The 21,678-nt window shown below is 44.4% G+C and overlaps 1 protein-coding gene across 14 annotated transcripts in view; it reads right to left on the bottom strand.

The window, feature by feature from the left end:
- BRD4 (bromodomain containing 4) overlaps window positions 1-21,678 on the bottom strand; it is a 140,912-nt gene that overhangs the window by 34,296 nt on the left and 84,938 nt on the right. For 13 of the 14 annotated variants that reach the window (XM_090061425.1, XM_090061427.1, XM_090061428.1 and 10 more), the window contains 4 exons: window positions 17,563-17,698; window positions 9,104-9,387; window positions 6,367-6,726; window positions 4,394-4,522 (listed from right to left, as the gene is read on the bottom strand). In XM_090061425.1, the coding sequence (XP_089917551.1) occupies window positions 4,394-4,522; window positions 6,367-6,726; window positions 9,104-9,387; window positions 17,563-17,698 (909 nt within the window). The remainder of the gene's footprint in view (window positions 1-4,393; window positions 4,523-6,366; window positions 6,727-9,103; window positions 9,388-17,562; window positions 17,699-21,678) is intronic. The other variant, XM_090061439.1, reaches the window with a different exon arrangement.

The raw sequence follows: 21,678 nt of genomic DNA, 5'->3' as shown, positions 1-21,678 counted from the left end.
CTAGATTTTTCATAGCAAGATGGTTTGGCAACCCACTTTGTTCACGGAGGGCACGTCTACATGTGCACATTAATGTGATGAAATAAACTTCAGTGCTTATCGCAGCACACTGAGTTGGGTCAGAGCAGCCCTGGCTGGCGGTGGGTCCAGGGGAGTCAGCCTATGGCTCAATGTGCTGTGGAGGGGCTGTTCCCCATGGCTCAATGTGCTGTGGAGGGGCTGGCTGGGGCACAAGGGTGCTTTAGTGCAGGAAGCCCCCACAATGAAGCCTCCTTGTGCTCCAGCCATCTGAGGCAACATCTACATGAGTGTTGCCATGGAGTAAAAACTCTGCACCAGGACAGTACTTGTACGTACAAGTATTATCTTGCTGTGGAGTTAATTAATTTACTCCAGCCTAATTGGGGCATACATGTAGACATGCAACATTTACTGCAGAGCTAATCAGTTTACTGTGCAGTAAATGTCTTGTATAGATGCGCCCAGCATGTTGAAGAAGTAAGAGTGAGCCACTCAACTGCTTTTATTTCAAAGGGCATCACTTCTGCAGTTAGCTGGAGACTGCTGCATCCTGCACAGCTGATGGAAGAAGCACCCTGTAAAATAAAAGCCACAGCAAACAGCTGGCCCATCTCTTTGGTTCCAAGCAGCTGTTAGCTGTATCTATACATATGCACTCCTGGCTAATTTGCAAACTTGCACCTTGACAGGGAAAAACTTAACCCCAGGAAGAATCTGGGTTCTACCAAATAGCAGAAACCACAAAAGCACCAAACATGCTTTTGAAGGCAAGTAAAGAGGAAGCAAGCAACCAGTGTGGAAGAAACTAAACAGTGACAGTTGGACTGGCACTCTAGTCCCTTCTAAGTAGCCTAGGTAGCATTTTTAGCAATTAGCTGTAGGTGGCAGACAGCTATGCATGCATAGCTTGGCATGCACTGACCAGACACAGCTGGGGCACATATGTACACACCTCTTGTAGACACTGTGGTCTCAGGTGCCCCAAAACATAGTTCAACCAAAACCAACCATTAGAGTCATTGTAGACTTCCATCTTTCACCCTAGTAGCTGAGCAGCAAATACACTCAACTAGGAGACTCCTAGGATCTCATCAAGGGGACTTGAACCTGAATCTCTCTGACTTCCTAACACAGCACTCTAACCACCACACCATAGGTCAGCCATTACCTAGGCTTTTCTCCAGTGCTCCTTGTGAAGCTGGCCCCCTGGGCACCCCTTAGATGGCAGTCTGTGGGAGATATATTGGGGCCAAGAAACAAGCAAGCCAGAGAACATATAGCTTAATGAAGTGACTGCTGGCCTAGAAAACAAATAGCCCTGGGTTCTAGTCTAGGCCCTTACTTGCAGTGAGCTAGAAGCTTCTGCCCTGAACTTCCTTCATTCAATTTTTAACAAGTAACTCGGCTTCAAAAGAGCAGGAGATAGGTCAGACTTTAAATCAGTGCTGTGGTGCAGTGGTTACAACACGAGGTTAAGAAGCCAGAGACCCAGGTTCAAACCCCCACTCTGTGTACAGAAGGCCCATGACCCAGGTCTACTAGTTTTCCCAGATGGATGGGAATACTCATTCATTCAATCTTTTTGTTGCCAGTGCATCATGTGCAGAGCTACATGGCCAGAAACAAAACTCTTACCTACACGCAAATGCTAAAAATACCACAGACAAACAACTCTAGACATTCGGGCAAAGGGAAAGAGAACAAAATTGCACCCTTTCTGTTTACATTCAGAAGTTATTAAAGTCTTTAGTCCAAACAGATCTGCTGGAACTTTCAATTTCAACACCAAGATTTCATTAGTTGGTAGGGGTGGAAGGGACCTGAGCAGATCATCAAGTCAGACCCCCTGTTATGGGCAGGAAAGAATGCTGGGGTCAAATGACCCCAGCTAGCTGTTGATCTAGCCTCCTTTTGAAGACCCCCAGGGTAGAAGCAAGCACCACTTCCCTTGGAAGTTGGTTCTAGATCCTAGCCACCCTGACTGTGAAGTAGTGCCTCCTGATATCTAGCCTGAACCTACTCTCGATGAATTTGTGGCTGTTATTCCTAGTTACTCCGGGTAGCGCTCAGAGGAACAGGGCCTCTTCCATTCCCTGCTGGTCCCCCCCCAGTAAGTTTATAGACAGCCACCAGATCCCCTCTCAGCCTTCTCTTGTGGAAGCTAAACAGGGTCAGGTCCCATAGCCTCTCCTTGTAGGGCCTGCCCTGCTGCCCCCGATCATGTGAGTGGCCCTCCTCTGGACCCTCTCAACACTTTCCACATCTCTCCTGAAGTGCGGCACCCAGAACTGGACGCAGTACCCCAACTGTGGCCTGACCAATGTCGTGGAGGGAGAGGATCACCTCCTTGGACCTGCTTGTGATGCATCTGTGGATGCATGACAAGGTGTGGTTAGCTTTACTGACCACATCCTCAGGCTGGCAGTCCATGTTCATCTTGGAATCAGTAATGACTCCAAGATCCTCTTCTGCCTCTGTGATGACGAGAAGGGAGTTCCCCAGCCTATCAGTATGCTGCTGGTTCTTCCTCCCTAGGTGCAGCACCTTGCACTTGTCAGTACTGAATCCCATCTTATTCTTATCCACCCACCCCTGAAACCTGTCCCAATCTAATTGTAGCCTGTCCCTCCTTTCTAGCAGGCCTCTCCCCACATCTTAATGTCATCCATGAATTTGAACAAGGTGCTTTTCACACCCCCATCCAAGTCGCTGATGAAGATGTTAAACAGTGCGGGCCTGAGGACCAAGCCCTGGGGAACCCCACTGCCCACATCCCTCCAGGTTGAAAATGACCTGTCCACCACCACTTTCTGGGTGCGGCCTTCTAGCCAATTTGTGACCCATCTGACTGTGTAGGCATTGATACCATAGTCACCTAATTTTTTTTTTAATGAGAATAGTGTGAGAGACAGCGTTGAAGGCCTTCCTGAAGTCCAGAAAGATTACATCCACAATGACTTCTGCATCCAAGGATTCTGTGACCTCGTTGTAGAAGGCAACCAGGTTGGTCTGACAGGACCTGCCCTTAATGAACCCATGTTGGTTGCCCCTAAGCATAATCTCCCCTGCTGGTCCCTCGCAGATGAGCTCCCCTGCTGGTCCCTCGGAGATCTGCATTTGAAAGCCTGAAGAAATCACTGAGCAAAATCTGAAGAAGGCGTGAGGAACTTCTGACTGACTAGTCACAACTTCAACATGACCATCCAATGGCTGCTGTCTCCTGGAATGTTTTCCCAAAAAGAGTTTAGTCTCTCAAAGCAGGTCTTGGAGTGATCCAACACTACATGATTCTGAATTGTGGTAAATGCAAAATTCTGACCAGGAAAAGGGTAAGGTACTATGGGGATTTTCTTTTTCTCTTGGAAAGGAGGAGAAAAATACCAAGCAGCCAGTAACCTCCAAACAGAAGCCTCTGTCAAAGCCATCCTGGTGAGGAGATCGAGTCTTGGCAGAAAAAAACCTCAGGTTTATCAGAGTACTCAAGAATACAATATAGTCTTGCGCACAAACCAGCCCACTGGAGTAGATCTCATGCTAGTTAAAGGAGGCCTAAAAATATTCTGATCTAAGGTTGAGAGAATATTCGACATTCTTCTCCAACAATATCTAGAGGCACCAAGCCAAAATGCCAGGTGTACATTATGTGCCAAAAACACCACATGCGTTGTTAAGTATGCTTTCTTTCTGAAAGCACTCACTTTGGGAATTGTTCCAGAATGCTTTGTCCTTTTTGTGCTGTCATTTAGGGTCTTCTTCCCATTACAGCATAGCAAGTTGAGCCATTATGCAAGAATGTGAAATTATTGATAAATGAATGACTGCTCTGCCACACAGGCACAGATAGGAAATCCAGTCCTGTTGTTCTGAATTAAGGGACCAAAACACTGGAATGCAAGTAGACATTTTCTTGGGAAACTTGTTTCTGTATTGAATGTAAACTGTCTCTTTTGTAAGCTATACTATTCATAAACCTTTCACCATGAGAGAGCCAGTGGAGAGCTAAAAGGTTTGATAAGCAGCTCTAACAACATTCAGTAATTCTCCAAGTCAAAACTGAGAGTGATACAAAATAGTGAGCAGAGAGATAAAGTTATTGCCATGCTGCTCAGCTTTGTCAAATGGGAAGAGACATTAACATTTTCAATTCAGTTAAAATGCTAGCCACGGAAATCAATCTTTTTTTTTTTTTAAATGTAGCTGGAAAGCACTTCTTCATGCTAGAACTGCAATCTGAAGGACTAGCCTTGAAAACTGCGTGCATCATTCTGATATGGTGGTATATTCAAATGTGTATTACTTCTATGGCTGGTGTGTGAGCTACAGTGGTCATTTAATTAAACAATTTAGCATTCAAGCAAAGCTGGCTCTTTACCTGCAGCTTTCGTGCCATGGCTACCACCTCATGGTCAGCAGGGTTGTATTTGTAACAATTGGAAAACATCAATCGGACATCGCCTGCAAATTCCTGAGCATCTCTGTATTCCCGGCTCTCCAGCTTAGACTAGGAGAAAGGGACAAAAATCTGCTATTAACAGTGGAAATAGAACAGAGAAACTTACAAAAAATGGCCAACTACTATAGTATCCATAGAATTTGGGGCTTACACCAAGTCTCTATCCAACCTGCAGCATCCAAACCCTTGCCAAAATGGAGGGCTGCAGTAAAAAGCTGCTTAGACACAAAATCCCAAACTGTTTGAGAGAGTTAGAGATATGGCTAAGGCCAGTCCATCTCAGCTGCGATAACCTGGCTATAGTAATTATAGATCAGGACAAAGGACCTAATAATGCCAGCATTTAAGGCAACAGTCTTCACCTTTTCTGTCAGACAAGAACACTGCCATAACCAGTTGGATGCAAAGCTTTTGAGAGTAAGAAAGTAGTGTGGGGACTACTACTACCTCCTCTAAGGTGCTAATGATCAATTGTGTACCCACCTCCAAAGAAGAGAAAGTGAGCTTGACCTGAAAGACAGTTTAACCACCCCGGCTTAAGTCTGACCACTGCATGAGACTGTTTGGTACTGGAACAACAAGTCTCAAAAATGTACCTCCCACACAGCAACTATTTTACTCTGGAGAGTGTGTAGAGGTGCAAAGCCCTGGAGCATGCAGACTTCCATTTGTCAACACTACATTTTTGCCTGAAAGAACCAGTGGTAAGGGCAGTTCTGTCTTAATGGCTCATTCAACTTTGCCTTTCTGCTATGCCTGCTAGTAACAAAGCCAAGAGTGATGATGTTTTTGAAGTGGACATGTGACCACCAGCAATAGAAACAAGACATTTCACATAAACAAAGCAGCTGTTGCGGGAAAAGATATTTGCTTCCAATTAACCTGAAAAATATTTAAGCCAGTGACCCAAGATATAGAGTACCTTGTTACTCCATTATCAATGCTTGAGCCATACAGGGTCTTTTCTGTACTGAGATTTTGAAAAATTTCAGCACTGATTTCTGTTCAATTCGGAGAACACTGCAGAATTCTCCAAATTATTACATGCATTTTAAAAAAGAAGAAATACTTTGTAGAGATATTGGTACCCAGTTGATCTTTACTAGAATTATTTTTTCTTTCACTCTGGTTATCCCCTTTATTCACTTCATAAGGGAGATGGGGGAAGGATTTTTCTCTGCACTATGCTTAACATTTTTTTAAAAGAACTTATGCAAGTTGTATGAGTAAACAGGTTCCAATTTAGGGAAGTGCACTATAAAGATGCATCCATTTTTAAGTTGTGAACCTGTAGTTGCAAACAATGACCAGACACTTCCCACAGAAATAACTGCTTTGCATTAATTCTGTCACTTAAACCCACATGCTCCACTAGGGGGTGCTAGGTGTCTTGTAACAGCAGTAGGCTTTTTTAAAATCGAATACTTTTAAATAAAAGGGAAAGGGGCTTATTTATTTATTGGCTTTTTCTTTTTAAATTCCCCTACTACAAATGTGCTGATAAACCCTATTACTGAGATTGAGTGCATTTAGCGTTAATTAAAACAAGAGGGCAAATTCTATTATAAAATACTCAGGCAACTTTAAAAAAAAAGGCGGCTCTCCAAATAGCAACACGCCATGGACAGAGGGGAAAAAAACCCCCCACATCTACCAGAATTCTAAGCATCAGTTAATCACAAATGAAGTTCCAGAGGAAAATCCCATCCTTTATGCCACAAATTTTGGGTGGAGAGCTGAAGAACACCAAGCATGCAGCTACATCTGTGTGCAGACACCACACACACACACGCAGTGAGAGACAGGCAAATAAAATAGCCTTTCCCCAGAGAAGTTATTCCTCCTGCGTAGTCCATTTCCCCCCCTTTATTTCAGTGTGAAGCTGAGCTTACTTTGATTGTGCTCAGATCCATGGGATGTTTAATGATATCGCAATAATCATGCAGTCCCAGCGCTTCCACATCCACAGGTTTGTAGAAGGGCCATGCGTAGGCAGCATGCTTCTTGGCAAACATTTCCTTAATAATGCTACTGCAATGCTTTAACTGCTCTGACACTTTGCTGCTCTTCTCTACCACATGCTGCTGAGAGTCCGGAACATCCTTCTTTGGAGGTTTCACTGGCCGGCTGCTTTCCCTTCGGGGACCCAGCTTGCTGGTCTTGGTTTCAGTGGGCAGTGATGACGATTCGTGAATTGGGTCTATTGTTGTTGGTGTCGTGGTGTCTGCTTTCCTCTTCACCCCCTTTTTTGTCTGTACAATACCGAACAAGTCAACAACATTATACTGCAGTTATTTTGCCTTCAGTTCTTTTATCATTCTTTATAATATTAGCAGGATTCACTTTTGCTTGTATATGGAAGGATCACAACTGAGTAAAATGTTCAAGTGAACAAGGGTATGGATAAAAAAAGGTTTCTATAAAAGCGCATACTGGGATCAATTTGTACCAAGTCCTCTGCAAATGTGCAACTATAAAATAATTACCATTATCCAGAGCCTTGCCAGTCTAATGGCTCAATGAGGTAATTCAAAACCTCTTACTTAAAAGCTATATAAAGGATCAAGTGAGTCTCCTAGTACAAGTTCCTATACTTTATACCCGTGTTGTTCCAGAGATCCTCTCTAAACGTTAGGTGGAATTTTGAAAAGCACCTAAGGGAGCTAGGCAGAATCACAGATTCTACTCAACTTCTTTTGGAAGTAAATGCAACTTGGGAACCCAGCTCCCTTACACACTTCAGAAAATCATACCTGTCAGCCACAAAGTGCAGTGCCTGAGGGGCAAAGAAGTAATGTTGCAGCAGTAAGACTGCTAATGTCTTCAGTCAAAATAACAGCCATCTAGGTAGATTCAGTTTTGCTGAAAACCTCTGGCTGTATCCTTAAAAACAGCTACTGAGATTCTGGGTGCCTAACCATGTAATTAAGGAGCCCAAACTTAAAACACTTTCTGAATACTAGGCCCTTAAGACACGCCAACTTGAACATCCAAACAGACAAAAATGGTGGTACCAAAAATCACGAGTTGCTTTTTGAAAGTGTTTTAGCTCTACAGTGACAAGCTTTGCCAAAAGACGACCCAGAACACAAGCACTAGTCCATCCCTGTACACTAAAGTTGCTGGCTAAGTGTCCAGTGGCAGATCAGACAGGCAATTTCTCCTCTTCTCAACAGCTTTGCTACTGTCAAAAAGCTGTGGCATATGCAGATTCTACTTTTAGCTGATGAGCCAGTGCTTTAGTTTGGGGCGTCCAACTTATGCACGAGCAGACATCCCCTCCACAGCTCAATGGCCACAGGCTCTCCCAGTACTACAAGTTGTGTCATGCTACCTGGGACAGGCACAGAAAGCAGATCCCAGAGTGGAAGCTCAGAGCCCCAAGCTGCTGCTCCTGTAGCAAATCGGGGAGTGGTGGCCAGGTGGGATTGCAGGGCTGTAGATTAACCTCTGGCAGGGTGGGTGCATAAGCCTGCAAGCTGCCTGCTGGACAGCTCTGGTCTGGTAAGAGCAAGAGGAGTAGCAGGAATCAGAACTCCTGAATTTTAAACGGCGGCTCTGTCCCAGGCCTGCCATACAAACTGGAGAAATGGTCCGTATCAACCAAATGAGATTCAACAAGGACAAGTGCAAAGTCCTGCACTTGGGATGAAAAAACTGCATGCACAAATATACACTGGGGAATGACTGGGTAGGTCGCAGTATTGCAGAGGAGGACCTGAGGGTTACAGTGGCCCATAAGCTAAATGAGTCAACAATCTGCTCTTGTAGCAAAAGACATTAGCAGCATCCTGCGTTGTCACAGAAGGACCATCACTTGCAAATCAAGGGAAGCGATTCTTCCACTCTATTTGGCATTGGTGAGCCTCACCTAGAGGTTTATGTCCAGTTTTGGGCCTACACTTCAAGAAGGACGTGGACAGTTTGGAAAGAATCCAGAGCAAGGCAACAAAAATTATTAGGGGTCTCAGAGGCAACTTAAGAGGAAAGGCTGAAAGAACTAGGGTTATTTAGCCTGCAAAGAGAAGCCTGGAGGCAGATTTGATGAGTCTTCAAACACTGGATGGGAGATTAGGGCAGATAAGATGGAGATGGGCTTTTCTCTGTAGCTGTAGGGGAAAGGACTAGAAGTAATGGTCTCAAGCTTCAGCTGAGAAAATTTAGGTTGGCAATTGCAAGGAACTTTCTGCCTGTAAGGGTGGTCAAGCATTGCAACAGGCTGTGTGGAGAAGCGATGAAGTCTCCATCCAAGTTTTCAAGAGCAGGTTGGACAGACACTTGGCTGGGATAGTTTGGTTAGGAATGAACCTGCTTTGAGCAGGGGGCTGGATTACATGACCTTTTGAGGTCCCTTCCAGCCCCACTTTCCTATGATCCTGTATGACAAGTCATGCATGCCAAGTCATGTATGCCAGGTGGCATTTTCAAAAGTAAATTAAGTATTTAGGAGCCCTCATCCCCTTATGCTTCAATTTCTCTAATCTAACATCTGAAAAGTAATTGTAAATGGTGGATTTTAATACAAGAAGCCGTTACATTTCCAGCAGTAGGAAATATACACTCCTTGCAATGAGTGGAACCTAAACACAAAGCAATCCTGACATAACTCAAGCATTTTTGCTTACTTACCTTCACAGGCTGTGCAGCCGTGGGGATGACAGATGGGTGTGCTTGGATGGGTTGGGGGGCTGGGGCTGGAGGAACAGAAGCCGGGGGAGCAGGTGGAGGAGGTGCAGGTGGTTGTGGAGGCACCACTGTCATTACTGGCGTCTGGACAATAAGGTCAGGGGTCACAGAAGAAAAGGAATGAGCTGCCTGTGCAGACTGAAGGTTCTGTTGTGGGGGCTGCGTCTGGACTGGGGATGATGCTTGAGTTGTATTCTGTACCATAGATGATCCTGGCTTGGATGTAACTGCCAAAAAGAAAGAATAACATTTTATTTAACACTTCAACTCTGCCAAATCTTGGGTGAGGAAAAGTTCTTGTTTCACAGTAACACTGTGCTCATCTGTTCAGTAAGTGGGAGCTCAGGCAATGACCCTTGGAGTGCCCTTCCCCAAGGAGTCAGATAAGGAAAAGTGCTGCTACAATCACTTTTTAAAATCGAGGTGGTTTAGATAGGACTGAAAATGCCAAGCTCCAATTCTACTAGAATTGCCCAAGCAGAACCAGGTCTGAAGACATGCCTTCTTCCTCCTGGGAGCATGACTGGGAGAGAAAGAATAAAGCCTCCTTTTTCTGACTTTTTCCCTGCAGTTCTGGTACAGGATAGGATAGAACTCTAAGGCCACAATAGAGACTGCTATATGCTGACAATGGACAGCAGTCTCACCAGTCCTGGAAAAAGAGCACTCAGTAGAAGATGGCAGGTCCACGCACTATGTCTGTCAGGTACTGATAAGCTTAGGGCTTCCTCATCACAGTTATGGGAAAGGCACCCTGAAACATGCATCTCCAAGTAACTCAAAAGTTCCACCATACTTTATGCTTTCCAGGACCACTGCCTTGTGCTGACAGAGTAATCTAATCCCAAGGAAGCAGAGCTTCTAGAAATGACTCCCAGCAATGGCAGCTGTTACAGGAGTCTCTCCTTGCAGAGAGATGCATTTCATCATGCTTGCTGTCAGCTTCATTCACTCTTATTTACCATGGTTCATAAATACATTCCACCTGAGGGATCCCCCATTCTCCAACTAACTTCAACCTCTGACTATTCTACGAGCTCTGCTTTCCTCAGTCACTAAGACAAACAACTTATGAGCAAAGAAAAAAATGCCTGTCAATGGAAAGAAGTCCTAACTAAGGCTATGACTGAGATGGTCATAGAAAAAGGCTAGTTATATTTGTATTTTAGCTGCTGTTACCCAGCACTGCTCTTTGGACTGTGCGGTGGACACTCTTGAGAGCCATAGGTTAAGATGTTGCTGCATTTTCTGCTTTAAAAACCCAGATAGGGCTCTCCACTTCACTTCTCCAAGCAGCGATGCAGCCAAATAGATTTTGTCACTTAAAAATCTGGTTATAACTCCAAGTCTAATATAACAGCACTACATTTGGGACAGTTCAAGTGGCCAAACTATGAGTAACCAAACCAATAACAGTAGAAAAAAAGCCAGCCTTAAAAACCCCACCGCCTCAAGCTCCAAACTAACCAACAGAATGGACAGAAACACGTTCTCCTACTCTTACCAATAAATGGGTCCAGTACAAGAGGAAACAAGTGAACACACATTTACAGCTGAATCAAGGCACTGAGAATAAGAGCAACCCAGGCACCGGAGGATGCTACAAGACAAAAAAAGTCTGTGATGGCCCCAGGCACCAACAGCAGGAGCTCAGGCAATAAGAACTAAAGCATCCTATTTATGAGCTTACCCTACAAGGAATTACTGAAGCCTGTTGAAAAGATCTATAGGACTAAAATGTTAAAAATCCTTGGTTATAAAACATACTTATGACGACTATGGGGCACATACTATACCCAAGTGTCACCTGTACTGAAAGACAGCACCTGTTTCCCAAGTCACAAGCTGATCTTATAGGATTATTATGGATCACTGTCTTAATACAGTGGTGCTCATGGTTTTGGCCCCATAGGTCAGATGAATAGTGCAGCCTGACTGGGCTCCAGCTGGCTCTCACTGCTCCTGCCTAGCCCCTGCATGCTAAAATTAGGTCTCACACTGCCCTACCTACAGCACAGGGCCACAGCCCACAGAGCCCCACAGGTCACATGACATGGTGCCATGGCCTGGGTCTGGCTCACAGGTGGAGGGTTAAGCACCTCTGTTCTAGTAAGTCACCCACAAGACAGGGTTATAGTTGAGAAAACAAAAAAACCCAGATGACTGACACTTACCCATAATGCAGAAAAGAAAACTTGTGTTATGAAGGATTTACGTGGAGGATCTAGAGTGATTATGTTGGAGGCTCACAACATAGCACTATGGTTGGTTGTAGCCGTGTTGGTCTAAGGACATTGGCAGGCAAGTTTCTTTGGGTAGATGTGATATCTTATATTAGATCAACTAAATAGTTGAAAAAAGTAGTAGGCATGAGTCTCCCTATGCTTAATGAAAGGCGTTTATGCCTGAAAACTCACAAATAACCTTTTTCCAACTATTTAGTTGGTCTAAAAGAAGATACAACATCTACCCAAAAAACCTTGCCTGCCTATGTACTATCACATTCTCAGAAATTCCAAGTACTACAAAAAACAATCCTCTATCTCAAAAATAGGTCTCCAACGCAGGGGAAACAACTGTAACAGAACTCACTTAGATAAAAGGAAATTAAAATCACAGAACTATAAACCCATAGTGGGGGCAGGTATGAGTGGTCCCAATTTGATTACCCCGATTGAGCATGAGAAATGTCAAGTCTCACACACCTGACACTAAGCTACTTTCTTCAAGATGCACAAAACCAGGCAATACAGGCAGATCCATCAAATCAAAATGTAGTACCATCACTAGAGCCCTAACCCACCAAGAGCCTAACCCAGTAAGATACATATCTGGCACCTAAAAAGGTAATTTCAAGAAAGCTGAAAATTATGAATCAGCACAGCAGGCAAGGAGAATATGAACAGCATAAAATGTCAACAAGGATGAGAATCATGTCTGAACAGTTTACTAGATGCCCCAAAACCTACAGTTGAGGAGATTGCTGTTGCTGATTAAAAACCCACTGAGGTTAGATGGGAAAGAGAAAGTAACTATCAAATGTTATTTAGACTAGCAGAGCACAGTGTGGTCTGTCCATTACTGGGACTTCACTGTGCCATGGGTTCAGTAAGCAAACAACTGGGAAAGTAGGGGAGGCTACTAACAATGAATAGAGCAGGCTTGTCTAACATATGGCCCGCCAAGGCATTTTCTGAGGCCCACGGTGCTGTAACAGGAAACAAAAGTAAACAGTTTACTTTTGTTCCCACCCTTCGTCCCTCCCCCAGCCCCTCAGCAGCTTCCTAATGGCTGCTGAAGGGCTGGGGAAGGGACAAGGTTCCCACATGCACCACATTAGCTTGATGTTGTCGACACGATGCATGTGGGAAGAGGAGTAGCCATGTGCCTCTTGGGACAGGATGAGCCCAGCCGGAGAGGCAGGGGCTCAGCTGCACTTGCCCCCTACCTGCTCCAGTCAGACCCAAGCGGCACACGGCTCTGCTACCGCCTCTGCCAGCTGGTGCCGACCTGGGTGGATCTGTCCCATCTGGAGCAGCATGCAGCTGAAGCTAGCTTCCCATGTGATGCTGGGGATGGGAAGAGGCCAGCCAGGTTGGCACCAGCCAGCAGAAGCAGTGGCGGAGCCATGTGCCACTCAGGACTGACCAGTGCAGGCAGGGGGAAAACGCAGCTGAGCCCCTGCCACTCCGGCTGGGCTCCTCCTGTCCCAAGCGGCACACGGCTGTGCCGTCGCTTCTGCTGGCTGGTGCTGACCTGGCCAGCCTCCTCCCGTCCTCAGTACCATGTGGGAAGCCAGCAGGCGGGATCCTGGCGTGACCTCTGTGGGGCAAGGCAGCGGGAGCCGGAGTCTGCCAGACCCCGCGCTCCAGGCTTGCAGCGCTGAGGCCACTGGGGCTGCGTGCACGGGCAGCCAGGCAGCACGGTGAGCAGGGCCGTGCGGGCAGGTGGGCAAGGGGCTGCGGTGCAGCGGCCGCCTCGCTCCAGCCCCCCCTCAGGCAGCGCCAGCTCCTGGGGCTATGCTGCTCGGGGGATAGAGATGTGGAGTTATTTATTCCTCCCCTTCAGACTCTGTGGCAGTAGCTAGCTGAAGAATGGGTCCCTCCTGCCCCTGCCCACCAGCAGCTACCATGAACCTTGCAGTAACAGGCAGGTGCAGTAAGGCTACACAGGCAGGATCTCTCTAGCCCAGGACAGTGTGTTTGAATATGGCTCGGCAGCCCACTGGGTGACAAAAAGTTCATGATCTGGCCCCACATTCAAAAAGGTTGGACACCCCTGGAATAGAGATTACCAGAGAAAAATACTCATAAGGGAAGCAGAAAGGACTTAAGGAGGAGAAGCCTGTGGCCAACAGACTGGAGGACAATAACAGTATTTGTTTTAAGCTTGTTCTTACATATGTTAAAAAATTACTTTTAATAGCCTCTGTTCAATTCTATAGGAAAAAGTATTAGACCTGTCAATAAAGATGCAGAAAAGGCAGAAGTTGTCATAAAAACATTTCATTTCTGAGTTTGGGAAAGAGATATATAATCTGCTATGAGTGCACCCAACCCTTTTCCATTCCAAAAGTGATTCTGAAGGATATTAAAATGACAGCTAAAGCCAGACATTTCTAAGCCAGGAGGCTGGAAAACTTTCACCCAAGCATTAGAAAAGGGGGCCATTGCACTGATGTCGGCGTTGACTCTCAGTGAGTCTTCAAGCACTGGGGAGGCTAACATCATGCTAATACTTAAAAAGGGTAAACAGGATGATGCAAATAACCAAATGCCTGTCAACATGACACTTATCCCAGGCAGAACAGAGCAACTAATACAGAGTTCAAAAATTAAAAGGAGGGTAATAATTACAACAGTCAAAATGGGTCTATTAAAAAAAAAGATGCTGAGGTTTTTTGACAAGTTGATCTTTTTTATTTACAATTAAATTATATCTTCAAATCAATCAAAGCTGCAACTGTGTTGATGTGGCATCTTTAGATTTCTATATGGCACCTGCCTTTGTACTACATTCTATTTTGATTAGGAAAATAGAAATAATACAAAATCAACAGGACATGATGCATTATTTAAAAACTAGGCAGCTCACCAATAATTAAGTCCAACTGCAAACAGGGAATCACCACCACCAAGCAGTTATGTTTTTTAGTGTGGTTTTACCACAGTTTGTCACTACACTGTTTAACATACATTTTTATTACTGAACTAGATACAGACAAACAAACATAACTATTTACCAATAAAGTCTGCAGAAGATGAACAGATTTGTAGGAAGGGGAAAAACAGAGAACAAATCACTAAAATGGAGTGATCTGAACCACTGCCACACAATGCTTGAGTTTACGTGAACACTGACACAAACATAATCCACATTTCAATCCAGTCAAATGTGGAGTCTGGGACAAAGGAGTGTAGCTTTACTTACAGAATAAGAAATTCTGCCATGCAAAGCAGTAAGGTTTGGGGACACTGGGGATAAGTCAGCTGAACATGAGGGCCTAGTGTGATGTTATGGCCAAAAAAGGGCTTATGCAATCTCTAGAAATATAACCAGGGCTTGGGGAGAAGAAACAAAGCTACAATACCTCTGAATTTGGCAGGGGTGACTGCTGGTGAAACCCAGTTCTTATTTCCACCATTCAAAAATGCAAAATGTTGGAAGATTCAAAAGAGCAGCACAGAATGAAATTAAAAGGATGGAAAACATGCCTTATTACTAGAGTTGAAGGAGCCTTATCTATTGATCATGTGGAACAAATATGAGTCTTCACTTTAACAGATAACATAATTAAGGGAAAATGGCTTGAGTTGATACAGGAAAAATGTAGGCTAGAAGTAACAACCTTCACCAGGAATATTAACTGCTGAACCAATTTACTGAAGACTGCAGAATAACTCTCCATTGCTGGCTTTTTTTTTATTATTATTATTATTATTAATCTAGGCTAGATGGTTTTCTTTTAAAAAAAAAAAAAAAAGTAGTTTAGTTCAAACAGAAGTTAGTTCAGGAAAGTCCCACAGCCTGCAACAGGGTACTTCAGACCAGAGGATCACAACAGTTCCTTCTTTCCCCAGAATCTATATAAACCTGTTACTAATGTGTTCTAATACACAAGACCACACAAGAACACGGAGTTTTAGTTTATATGAACTGTTTTACAACCTAGAATGCAGCATGTTGAGAGCTGTTTAGCTCTCCAGTATCCAATGTAGAGATGGTAAAAACATAGCCCAGCAGGATAGTCCCAGTAACCCACTGTAATTTTTAATAAAATGAGAAATAATTTAAGCAACTGGCTAAGCTGCACAGGCATCTGCACAAAGCCTAGTTTCCCACCTGCAGCTGTGTTGAAGGCTGACATCTGACCACAGGGTATCTACCTACCCTAATGGCAGCTCTTCAGATGGGAATGTACTCTGCAAATGGCTCTGACAGCCTGAGTTGTGCATCCTTGACATAACTCATTCAAGCTGACATAGTACACCATGCAAAAAACCAATGTAAGACTAACATATCAACACAGCCACCAAAATAAGGCTCAACTGGGCTTTAAATGTGGTGCAGCCAGGTGTAAGATGCTGGCACAAACTTGATTTCATGTCTACTGAAAGTTCAAATCACAAAAAAACCCAGCAAAACACTCAGTTTCCAGTAATGTCAGATTATTACAAAAAACAAAGTTTATACATAATCTTGTCATCAGTGCAAGTGGCTCTTGGATACAGAGCAGGTTTGGTGCACTGTAATGCTCCGATCTCGGTTTTCAAAGAATCCCAACAAAGCCTTCATAGAATACTGGAGTATTAGGGACCAACAGGGTCATCATAAAGCCTAGCTCCCTCCAATCTCAAGTGTGAAATACAAAGCAGTAAGTAAAAACATCCATGGCACGCCATAAGCATCCCCCTCAGCCATGCACAGTGCCTGAAGCTCAGGGACCCCAAAAACTACAATGTACCACAAAAAGATCAGGAAAGGATAAAGGTATCACCCATCATGGGCTTCTGCAATGACAGGGAATGTGTTCTGTAAAGTATGCCGGATGATCTAGGACAGGGATGGGCAATTATTTTGCGCGGGGGGCCGCCTCTCCAGTTTTGGCAGGCTGTGGAGCCTCACATGGGTAGTCCCGCCCCTTGACAGGTGTCCCACCCCCTGGTCACTATCTTGGGACCAACGTCCCAGGGCCAGCACTGGTGGGGTCCAAAGTGGGGCACAGGCTGGCAGGGGTCTGTGGAGCCAGGCTGGGCTGCACTAGCAGGGAGAGGGGGGTGCTGGTGCAGCTCCATATAGCCCATGCCAGCTGGGACCCTGCGCTCCTGCCACCGTGCTCTGGGCCCCAATGGCACTGGCCCCGGGGCACCAGTGCAGGCCCCATGCTCCCATTGGCTCCCCACCCACTCACATCCAGTGCTCCCCAACCCCGTAGTACAGGCAGGGGGCAGCGCACAGCCCCAACCCCCTGCTTGCCAGCAGGGGAGAAGCTGGTGCTGAGCACGGAGAAAAGCGGCCCCTCACCCACCCCATGGCCAGTGCTCCCTGCTGCAGCCACTTGCAGCCCACGCAGGGCTGTCTGGAGCAGGCACAGGCAGCCCCACATGGGCTGCAAGCAGCTGCAGCGCAGGGCACCAGCCACATAGTGGGCAAGGGGATGCTCTTCCCTGTGCTCAGCACCAGCTTGTAACCCAGCCCCACTGCCAGCTTGGCAGTGGAGCCAGGTTACAAGATGGTGCTGAGCACAGAGTCGGGGGAAGCAGCCCCTCGCCCACCCCATGCCTGATGCCCCATGCTGCAGCTGCTCGCAGCCAGCTTGGGGCTGCCTGTGCCTGCAGGCTGCAAGCAGCTGCAGCAGAGAGCACCAGCCATGGGGCAGGGGAGGGGCCACTCTTCCTGCCATGCTCAACTTTTCCCTGGGTTCCTTCCCTGCGCAAGCGGCCCCTCGCCTGCCCCATGGCCAGCGCTCTCTGCTGCAATTACATGAAGGCACAGTAAGACTCAAGGTAATGACAAACATGGCAGACCCAGCTCATCTATTTTGACTACTGGAAGCTCTCACTGAGGTATTTTACAGGGCACAGTTGGTATATTTAGCAACAAACAACAAAATGATAAATCACTCTCATTACTAAAGCTCTTAGCTTGGAACCTTTGTTGAAAACTAGAGAGTGTTCGCAGATACAGCTCCCTGGAATGTAAGCACCTGGTATCAATACTGAACATTGCATGCTGGAGGCCAGGTACTGCACCAAGATGAGGGTGGCTGTAGCTTTAGTTATCTTATATAAAATTGTCCTTAAAAACAAACTAACAAAACAAAAAACCCACAAGTGGCCAAAAACAAAAAACAGTCAGAAAGAAGGACAAAACTCAGAGCAGTCAGTCAGTCCAGTACCTACCTGCTTCCTTCCTCCCACGTCCTCTTCCTTTCGTCTGGGATATTACAATTTCCGTTTCTTCCTGGGTCATTTCAGAGATTTTCTGCAGGAAAAGCTTTTCTAGAGCTTCTGCCATTAAGACTATGTCATCCCCTGGCTGGAAAAACAACAAATAAAATGAGCGAGGCATGGTATGCACTTTAAAGATTTGTATTAGATTGTACCCTATATTATGGTCTAGAAAAATTAAAGTGTCATGTTTAGGATTTTTCCTGGCGTTTCACTCTCTGATACTGAATGTAATCATCCCTGGGAATTCAAAATTCAACACAAAACCATCTTAGCACAGAGGCATCTTTCATTATAGTCTGGGCGCTATAATACTTCCTGATCCCACACATGTGGTTTCTCTAACTTTACTTTAAAAAATATTTTGCTCTTCTTAGCAATAGTGTTTACACCAGGGGTGGGCACAAATACGGCCTGTGGGCCACATCCAACCTGCAAGACCATTCTATCTGGCCTGTGGGGCCCCTAAAAATGTTTTGAAAATTAAAATTTATCTGTCCTTGGTTCCTGTCAAAAGTGACAGGACACAGGGGCAGTAGGACCCAGGAGAATCCTCAGCAGGCTCCTGCACCAGCAGGGCCCGCCTGGCCTTGAGTCTTTGAGAAAAAAGGTCACGTATTAGTTTACCAGTGCAGTTGGCAGCAAGGATATGGGAGGAGATAAGCAGCCTAGAGTAGTGGAAGAACAGGTTGATTTGTTACTTAGGGAAAGTAGAGGCTTCCAAGTACTTCAGGGCTTGATGGGAGGCATCCTACAGTACTCAAGGAATTAACTGAGGTAATTTCTGAACCACCAGCTCTTATCTTTGAGAAGTCCCAGAGGTCAGGTGAGATACTGAATGAATGGAGGAGGGTAAACATAGTGCTCATCTTTGTGAAAGGGAAAGAGAATGCAGGTTAATTACAGACCTGTCAACACAACCTTGATACTGGGCAAGATTATATGGTAGAGCAAAGAATGTATTTCTAAGCACCTGGAAGAGAACACAGTCTTCAGGAACAGCCAGCATGGACTTATCAAGAGCAGGTCACACTTGACCAACCTGATTTCCTTCTACAAGATGACAGGTTCTGGAGATGGGGGAGAGCAGTGGATGTGATAGATGGCATACCTTAACTTTAGCAAGGCATTTGACACCATCTCCCATGACACTGTCATTAACAAGCTAAGGAAATACAAACTAGATGAAAGTACTGTACAGGGTATACAGCACAGGTTAGATTATTCTCAATGAGTAGTCATCAACAAGTCAACATCTAGCTCAGAGAGAGGATCAAGTGAGATTCCCCAAAGGTCTGTCGTGAATCCAGTATTATTTAATATCTTCATTAATGATATGGAAGATGACACTGAGTGGAGTGTATATTTAGCAAACTTGCAGATGACACCAAATTGGACAGAGTTGCAGACACTCTGGAAGGTAGGGCTAGGATCCAGAAGGACCTGGATAAATGGTCCAAAATTTGAAGCTCAGTAAGGACAAGTGCAAAGTCTTACACTTTGTATAGAACATTTGTATTAAAATACAAAGCAGGGACCAACTGTTTGGCCTGCAGTTCTGCTGAAAGAGATATGGAGGTTATCACAGACTATAAGCTGAATCTGAGGGAAGTGTGTGCACTTCCTGCAAAGAAAAAAAAGGCAACAGCATACTGAGCTGTACAGTTAGGAGTACAACACAAAAGTCAAGGGAAGTAACTCCTCAACTGTATTTAGCACAGTGAGGCCTTGGACCTAGAGGGCTGCTGCCGGTTTTGAACACTGCACTAGAAAGTGTTCAGCAGACAGCAATAAAAGTGATCAGGTCTCAGAATCATGACTTACGAGTAAAAACTGAATGAATTAGGATTATTTAGACAAAGGTGAATTAAAAGTTACATTTTTAAAAAGCATTAAATAAATCTGCATTTTATTTAAATTAAAAAGTTTCCTTTTTAAAAATAAACCATCTGAAAATGAAATATGAATGTAATACAGCATACGTATACACTTAGTACAATCTATTAAAGTAATTTAAATAAAATCTGTTGAGTCAATGACCTTCTACTAAAAACTCTGTGGAGTTAAAGACTGATTTTCTTCTATGTAGGAAGGAGGGAGAAAAGACATCCAATCTTTGAGGTTAAGTTTTAAAAATATGGCACAATATCTCACATATTAGAGACCTGACCCTGCAAGGGATGCAGGGTCTATACTACAGGGGATGCAAAGGATCAGCAAAGCCATCACAGGTGTTAGAACCTGGCCTCTAACTCCAGCAGACATCATCACATGAACTCCTTGATCAGGATTATCCACTGAGCCCACCTGGACAGTATAAAACTTCTATTTTATCCTCTCTAATCACTCTGATTAGTTCAGCCTCAAAGTATGAATATTTGATTCTGCACGCAAAATGGAGGCTTCTTCTCTAGCTCATGGAAAAATACAGTTAGTTTGCTCAGTAACTACCAACCCTCAACTTCTGAATAATTCTGGGTATTTCAGTCTTTCTTAGTCTCTTTGGATATATAGGGAAATGTTAACATTAACTTCAAGTGCTCTATCCATGTCTCTATACTAATATACTGCAGCATGCAAGGCCGGGGGTTACATTAGTACAAAATCATGGACTGTCAGGGGAGAGGCTTTTATTGTTTTGGGGAGGGTGGGAAGGATAGCATGGTGGGTTATGTCAGGAGAAGGAATCTTGGATTTGTTCTTAATTTCCTGAAGTGCTGGTTTAGTTTGTTTAATTAAAATTCAAGTTACCATGTTAATGCAGCTTGATACAAATATGAGCAAAGAGTAAAAATATATATTTCACGATTTTATAGCATAGTAAGTTGTTTGGATTGTTAGAAATCCTACATGTTAAGATGGATCTACCTGAATCCATGTACCTTGGAAACGTGCATCCCAAATCTACTGTTAAAACTATTTAATTGTAAATCAACATGCTTTAATTATATCAGTTAATAAAAAGACACCTTTCTTTAAAAAAAGGTATATAATGGGAAAGTTGATAAAAATTATTTAAATTGGGCTTTCGGTTTGTTGATTTAAATCATGATTTAAAAATCAACTTGATTAATATGAATCCATTCTGATTTAGTTTGGAAATAAAGACTGAGGGGGGAAAATCATAACAGTCTTCAAATACCTTGAAGTGTGCTTGTAAAAAGAAAAGGATGAACCATTCTCTGTGGCCACATGGGACAGGACAAGGGAGGAATGGTCTCAAATTGCCATAAGGGAAATTTTAGTTGGGTATTAAGATAATTTTCTTGCAGTGAAGGCATATAAGCGTTGGAACAGTCTGCCCAAAGAGGCTATGGAATCTCTAGCCTTAGAAATTTAAGAGCAGGCAAGGCAAACACTTGTCTAGCATAGTTTAGTCAGGAATCATCCTGCCTTGAGCAGGGGGGTTAAACTAAACTTCTTGAGGTCCCTTCTGGGCCTGCTCTCCTAAAATTAGGAGTCAGCTAGATCAATGAAGCCAGGTGGAGAATCAAAAACAGAATAAGAGAACACCACACAACATATCAGCCTGGAGACAAAGGGATAAAGAGCAACTGGGCAACAGTCTGGCAGGAAAGCTGGTAGGCTAAAGCATGGTTTTAGCACAAAGGAAAGAAATCCAGGAAGAGTGGATTTAGACTGAGTGAACTGAGACACTGGGAAAGCAGAAAAACGAGAGGGTAGGATCACCTGGTAACAGTGGTGAGCAAACAAAAGGCCCTTGTACCAGTGACTGAGAAGGAGTATGTACTAGGATAAAGGGGCAAAAACACGAAATAGCAAATACTGCCTGATTTTACTGAGGTTGATTGAAGATATCAGCAAGACCCTGTGTGGCAGCTACCTTGCTACCTACGGAGTCTACCCATTGACAGAACTGTCAGAAAAAAAGTTTCTCTTGAATATCGAGTGCCTGGTTTAGCTTACACTTGTTTATACACTATTATGCTTTCCAAAAATTTGCTGACCTCTATTTTCTACCTCCATAGTTTCATAGTTGGTAGGGTCAGAAGGGACCTGGGCAGATCAAGTCCAAACCCCTGCCATGGCAGGAAAGAATATTGGGGT

Source organism: Crocodylus siamensis, chromosome 8 (assembly GCF_052110815.1).
Source record: "Crocodylus siamensis isolate JL-2025a chromosome 8, ASM5211081v1, whole genome shotgun sequence".
Classification (NCBI taxonomy): domain Eukaryota; kingdom Metazoa; phylum Chordata; order Crocodylia; family Crocodylidae; genus Crocodylus; species Crocodylus siamensis.
Note: the sequence above shows the minus strand (reverse complement) of the source record. Positions and strands in the feature narration are given on the sequence as shown.